This window comes from Aquarana catesbeiana, linkage group LG03 (genome assembly GCF_042186555.1).
Source record: "Aquarana catesbeiana isolate 2022-GZ linkage group LG03, ASM4218655v1, whole genome shotgun sequence".
In the NCBI taxonomy this organism is placed as follows: Eukaryota; Metazoa; Chordata; class Amphibia; order Anura; family Ranidae; genus Aquarana; species Aquarana catesbeiana.
In genome coordinates, this window is record NC_133326.1 from 697,166,617 (window position 1) to 697,174,048 (window position 7,432).

Here is a 7,432-nt window from a genome sequence, read left to right on the forward strand (position 1 = left end):
TGTAGAAAAAGTAGCAGGTCGGCTAATACGAATTTGCCTGTCCTTCCGGGATCACAGTAGCGCGGTGATGTCAGCACGCCGCTCCACAATAAAATTATTATTTGTTAACAATCACTTTATACAAAAAATAATAAACATTACTTTTAGAACTTTAAAAAGATCCATTAAGTACATATGAATAAAATATTTAGCTGGAGGTTTATCTTATAACTGAATGTTAACTCTTTTTTAAACGTCTTCTTGAAAACATGACTTGGCGTAGGGCTTCCTGTATGTCTTTGTTCCTCAAGCTGTAGATGATGGGGTTAAATAACGGGGTCAACACAGTGTTTAGAACTGATAAAGCCTTCTTTATATTTAAAGAGTACCCTTTGGATGGTACTATATTAACAGAAATAAGTGATCCATAATATGCGAATACAACAGACAAATGAGCACTGCAGGTGGAAAAGGCCCTCTTTCTCCCAGCTGTGGTTGAAATTCGGAGGATGGCATTGAATATGCAAATGTAAGTAACAATAACGAACAAAAATTGTAAGAGGCCTATTATCCCAGCCACTAAGGACACTGCTATTGCCACAGCTGACGGATCTGAACAGGATATCTCCAACAGAGGAGAAAGGTCACAAAAGAAATGGTCAATGACGTTCGAACCACAAAATTTGACTTCAAGTAGAAGGAAAATGGTGATGATTGCTACCATAAAACCCATTGACCAAGACCATGTAGCAAGATAATAATGAAGACGGAAAGCCATGATGGAGGAATAGTGCAACGGGTTACAGATGGCCAAATACCGATCATAGGACATCACAGAGAGAAGACAACATTCTATGATTGCTGAAGCACCAAAAAAATACAACTGGACAAAGCATCTTTGAACTGACATATAGGTGAAGCCATTTAGTAAAGTCTGAAGTGCATTGGGGACAACATTTGTGCTGATTAAAACATCACATGCTGAAAGATGACTGAGGAAGAAATACATTGGACTATGCAGAGGATGGCTAAATAATACCAAGACGATTAGGAGAATATTTCCAACTACTGTTGCTGTGTAAATCACGGTGAACAGCAGGAAGACTGGTATCTGAAATAGATGAAGATCTGAAAACCCAAGTATTACAAATTCCATGACTTCTGTGTGGTTGTCCAACATTATCTGCATTTAAGGTGATATATGAACACAAACATGGTTATTCCAAATGTTATATCAATGGCTTCAAATACCACAACATTTTTAGAGTAACTCCACTTTTGTTAAGAAAAAATATTCCACTCTGGGTGATCTATGTACATTGCAAGGATTTTAACAAACTTTGTTGCAGAGTCCTACCTTTTGTTATTCTGAATAAATATCTGTGTGTTTGTGTCCATGTGTTATGTGATTCTAATGGGAGTGGTTTCATAATTATCAATCAGCTCCTGCACCTGTAGGGCTCTAATGAGGAAAATGCATCCCTTTAGGCGTGATTTCCTATTGGGAGTATCTCACCAAAATGACAATTTTGTTGCAGGGGATGCCTGAAATCTGACTTGTATCTTAGTGCAGACTTCTGGGAAAATTGGTGAGCCAATCACACAAGCAGGAAATTATGTTTCTGGGGGGCGCTCTGTACACATTCTGTCTACAGAACAACTCCAGGTAGCCATATAGCATTGTACAGAAAATTACAGTGCAGCAGATTGAAAAGAAAAGGTAATTTTTAATAACAAGGTGGCTTTAATCATACCAATGGATGTTCTTTCTTGGGGATGGGTGACCGTATAGACCCAAGGGCGCCACTAGGGGTGGGGTGGGAGTATTTATCCTGTGCATATAAATTATTGCGGCGCTGAAAAGTTCAAAAATGAAATTGAAGAGTGGGAGGAATCCAATCACCAAATATATTGTGCAGATGTAGAAAGAGTCACTCGTCACCACGTGGTAATGTAGTCTGCTTACCAGAAGGTATTAAGGATTAGGCATAGATGATAAATACTCAAAAGCATCCAGCAAATCCAGCCCACTGGAACCCCTCGTCAGACCACAACGTCTGTGGGATTTCCTTCACATATAAACTTCTCCCAATGGTCACTTCAGAATTAGGCATTCAGGCATGTAGTCATCATATATCCGAGAAAAGAAAATGAAGGACCCATAGTGAAGCCAGTAATGATAGATAAAAAACTTTTATTGTAGTAACTTACAGTTGAAGCTTAAAACAGCATGCATCAAGGATAGGCACAAACGGCTGCAGCAATCAGCGTACGAATGTTAGCCTGCCTGACATGTTTCATCATAACAGATGTCTTCAGAGGCATATTGATTTTATCATATTCATTTTTGGGTAATATCCAGGTAATGGGGTTTCCTTTGATGGTCTTCAATTGTATGCATCTTCGAGAAATGTAATGTATTTACTTATTGCTATGATTTATTACATACATATTTATGCTTTTTGCACTTTTGATAAATGCTAGTCGCATATGTGACCAATATGTTTAGTGATTATGTATGCAGTACTTATAAAAGTCTCCTGAAGAAGCCATATTCTGGCGAAACATGTAGAGCTGAAGTCACTGCATTTGTATCATAATCGCATGGATCATGTATGATGGTTTTAGACATGAAATGCTGATTTTAACACGTGAAAATAAAATTTTGGCCTCCCAGAATCGTGCTCCTGCGCGGTCGGGAATGTCCGTGGCCATCAGGTCATCTGGACCATGCACATCACGGAACGGGGTAAAGGGCCAATGACAGTGGCCCTTTGCCACGTGATCACCCCATCCAATAATGGAGCGATCAGTTGTCAAAAGACCAGAGCATGTCCGGTCAGCTCCTCCACTCTCCCTGCACTGATCATTACAGTGTGCGAGGAGAGAAAGGAGTTGGTGCAGCAGCGCTGTGGGCTGGATCTGAAGTGCTCACAGTGCTGATCTCTGCCCATTCTTTCCCATCCATGCTCCATCCATGGCTCATCCATGCTATATCCATGGCTCATACATGCCCAGCCATGCTCATCCATGCCCAGCCATGCTCATCCATGCTCCATCCATGGCTCATCCATGCCCAGCCATGTTTATCCATGTCCAGCCATGCTCATCCATGACCAGCCATGCTCATCCATGACCAGCCATGCTCATCCACTCCCAGTCAGGCTCATCCATGCTCATCCAAGCCCAGACATGCTCATCCATGCCCAGCCATGCTCATCCATTCCAAGTCAGGCTCATCCATGCAAAACCATGCTCATCCATGTCTAGCCATGCTCATTCATGACTCATCCATCCCCATCCATGCCCAGCCATGCTCATCCATGCCCAGCCATGCTCATCCATGGCTCATCCGTGCCCATCCATGGTTCATCTGTGCCCACCCATGATTCATTTATGCTTATCCGTGGCTCATCCGTGCCCATCCATGTCTCATCCGTGCCCATCCATGGCTCATCCTTGGCTCATCCATGCTCATCCATGACTCATTTATGCTCATCCATGCCACATCTGTACTCATCTGTGCCTCATCCATGCCACATCAGTGATCATCCGTGCCACATCAGTGCTCATCTGTGCAACATTCATGCTCATCTGTGCCACATCCATGCCACATCAGTGCCACATTCAAGCTATATCAGTACTCATCCATGCCACATCCATGCCACATCAGTTCTCATCCATGCCACATCCATGCCCTTACAGTGCCCATCAGAGCCACTACAGTGCCCATTGGTGTCTCACAAAAGTGTAATAAGTAGTCAAATTAGATTTGAAATGTATGTCCCTAGAACACCTGATGGTGCTCCCTGCATGTTGGGCCTCTCTATGTGGCCAGGCCGTGTAAAAGTCTCACATATGTGGTATCGCCATACTCAGGAGGGGTTGCAGAATGTATTTCAGGGGGTGTAATGTTTGCTATGTACATGCTATGTGTTAGAAATATCTTATACATGGACAACAATGTGTAAAAAAAATGCGTTTTCATTTTCTTTCCACATTTTCCAAAAACTTGTGGAAAAAAATTACATGTACAAAAGACTCCTTATGCCTCATAGAATATATGTTGGGGTGTTTTCTTTACAAAATTGGGTAATTTTTTGGTTGTTTCCATTGTCCTGGTGCTCCAGAACCTTCAAAAGTGTAAGAGGTATTCAGGAAATGATATGTGTAATTTTTTTCCAAGAACACCTGATGGTGCTCCCTGCATGTTGGGCCTCTGTATGTGGCCAGGCTGTGTAAAAGTCTCTCACATGTGGTATTGCCATACTCAGGAGGAGAAACTTACAACTTCAAAAAACTCACCATGACTCATACTATATACCTTGGAATGTCTAATTTCAAAAAAGGAGTCATTTTGGGGGGTATTTGAACGTTCCTGGCTTGTTAGTGTCTCAAGAAATGAGATAGACCGTCAGTACATCAGGTGTGATCAATTTCAGTGATTGGAACCATAGCTTGCAGACTCCATAACTTTCACAAAGACCAAATAATATACAAACATTTTGGTTATTTTTATCAAAGATGTGTAGCAGTATAAATGTTTGTCAAAATGTGTGAAGAAAAATTACTAATTTGTAAAACGTTATAACTGAAACAAAGAAAAATGCTTTTTTTTACAAAATTTTCTGCTTTTTTTTTCATTTAGAGAGCAAAAAATAAAAATCCAGTGGTGCTCAAATACCAACAAAAGAAAGCTCTATTTGTGTAAAAAAAAGGACAAAAATTTCATATGGGTACAGTGTTGCATGACTGAGTAATTGTCATTCAAAATGTGAGAGCACTGAAAGCTGAAAATTGGTCTGGTTAGGAAGGGGGTTTAACTGCCCACTGGGCAAGTGGTTAAAAACCCCACTTTCCTGTTTTTTCTTCAATGTTTTCAGTTACAATATGACTAGAGTCTGAATATGCTATATTATTTAAAAAAAAAATGCTATTATTTTTTCCTTTAAGTTTCCATAAAATCAATATTATAGTGATGTGTTTATAGACTGGGAGATATATAATAGAAGTCCCAATTGCATGTCCAACCCAAACCTTTTTTATTTTTTAAAAGTAGGGTAGGATATAAAACATTATTGTATTCTTTCATTTTTCTAGGGCTCTGTTAGAGGGATTTGTCCTTTTTTCCCTGTCCTGGTGACAACAATTTTACTGGACAGGAAGCAAGGGAAGGAAACTCACCTTCTAACATTTTTACTGCTGGATGTGTCCCTACATAGTTACATAGTAGGTGAGGTCGAAAAAAGACACAAGTCCATCAAGTCCAACCTATGTGTGCAGATTTTCCCTCATTTCATGTCTAATGAAGCTGTTGTCATTAAACAATAACTAAATCTCTCAAATGGAGCTCCAGATAGCAGTAAAACCTGACAGGGATCCAATCGAATCTATATCCATGGCTAAAAAAAAACAAAAAAAAAAGTTCTGGCTAGATATACACTTTAACCACATGTTTACTGGACACGTATGCTCCCTTCCTGCCCAGGCCAATTTTCAGCTTTCAGGGCTGTCGCACTTTGAATGACAATCGCGCGGTCATGCTACACTGTACCCATATGAAATTTATTTTGGTGGTATTTATTCACCGTTGTTTTTTTTTTTTTTTTTTGCTAAACAAAGAAAAAAGGCTGAAAATTTAGAAGAAAAAATAAATAAATGTCTTCATAGTTTGTTATAGATTTTTAGAAACAGGTAATTTTTCTCCTTCATTGATGTGCGCTGATGAGGCTGCACTGATGGGCATTGATAGGTGAAACTGATGGACACTAATGAGGCGGCACTGGTGGGCACTGATCAGGAGGCACTGATGAGGCTGCACTGATAGGTGGCACTGAAGGGCACTGATAGACAGCACTGATAGGTGGCACTGATGGGTGGCACTGATTGGCACTGGAAGGTGGCACTTGAGGGTACTGCTTAGCAGCAGTGGCTGTCAGTGTGTGGGACCAATGTCTCTTTTACATGAGTCGGTAATCGGCTTGTTTTTTTCTCCTCACGCTGTCAGTGTAAGGAAACAAAAAAGGCGATTACTGGCTTCTGTTTATATCCCGTGATCAGCTGTCATTGGCACTTAAAGGAGAAGTCCAGCCTAAGATTGTTTGCACTCCTGTGACCCGTTTTCATTAGAGAGCAGTCTGAAGTCTGCTCTCTGCTGATGTCACCAATATCCAAGCCAAGCCAAGCCAAGCCTAAGCCAAATAGATTAAGATGTATTCAGAAGATTTCTTAAACATTGGTGATGAACACTAAACATTTATCACTCTGTGATATTTCTCGGTAGGCATTCAATTACAAATTGTGACAAAACATTTTATGCCTTTGGGGACCTAACCTCTGTTCCTGAATTTGTGTGCTACCAATTTTTCACTTGTTATCTATTATTAATATATTGAGTTTCTGGCACCTTTACAAATATAATTAAAGCTTAAAATGTAACTTTACAGATAACAGCTTGATACAAAAATAATTGTTCTTTAGCAAGGAACATCCATTCCACATTAATAATGATGCTACCAAAATGTGAGTGTGCTGTAAATTGCCTCCAGCATTGCTCCTGTTTCGTCTTGCGCCTGAGCAGCAGTAAATCTTTAAGCTGTCAGAAGATCGGCCTCTAGTGGCTCTGAATTTTGGCACAATGACAAAAATGGAGAACAACTGAACGTGTGCAGAGCAGGGTGAGACAGTGTATTACTGGATTTTAAACAGTATAGACACTAACATAGCTATACCCGCAAAAGGGCCAGCATGAAGTGATCTAGCAGGACCTAATTTTCTGAGTGAAGTTCCAGTTTAAGTAAGGTCAAAACTTAATTATTTTAATCTTAGGTTAAGCACTGAAGGAATAAAGCCCCCTAGGTGATCATGTTTTAACATCTGTGACCTCCTGCTCTCAGTCTCCCTTGTCACCTCATCCGATGCTAGCCTTCAGGACTTCTCCAGAGCTTCTCCCATCCTCTGGAATGCTCTACCCCAATCTGTCCTATTTTCTTCTACTTTATCCACTTTCAGACGATCCCTGAAAACTCATCTCTTCAGAGAAGCTTATCTGGCCCCCACCTAACAACTGTACATTTATCTTCTCAATCAGCACATCACCCACAGTTATTACCTCTTGTATCTCTTGACCTTCCCTCTTAGATTGTAAGCTTTAAGGAGCAGGGCCCTCTGATTCCTAATGTATGAAAGTGTTTCGCATTTGTACTGTCTACCCTTAAGTTCTAAAGCGCTACGTAAACTGTTGGCGCTATATAAATCCTGTATAATAATAATGAAAAAAAAATAACTACAGAGATATCCCTATGCTTTCTGTCCTGAATACATAACAGGAAATCTCACTAAAATCAAAGTAAATCCCATCTAAGAGAGTTTCCAAAGGAACATGGTACCTCTCGTAGGATTTTCTGCTCCCTTTTGCTTCAATGACAACTCAAACTTGTTGGATTTTTCCTTC

At 40.3% G+C, this 7,432-nt stretch overlaps 1 protein-coding gene across 1 annotated transcript; it reads right to left on the bottom strand.

The window, feature by feature from the left end:
• Window positions 1–217: 217 nt before the first annotated feature.
• LOC141134841 (olfactory receptor 6F1-like) lies at window positions 218–1,168 on the bottom strand. The gene has a single exon (XM_073624275.1). The coding sequence runs from the start codon at window positions 1,166–1,168 to the stop codon at window positions 218–220; it is 951 nt and encodes a 316-aa protein (XP_073480376.1).
• Window positions 1,169–7,432: the final 6,264 nt, after the last annotated feature.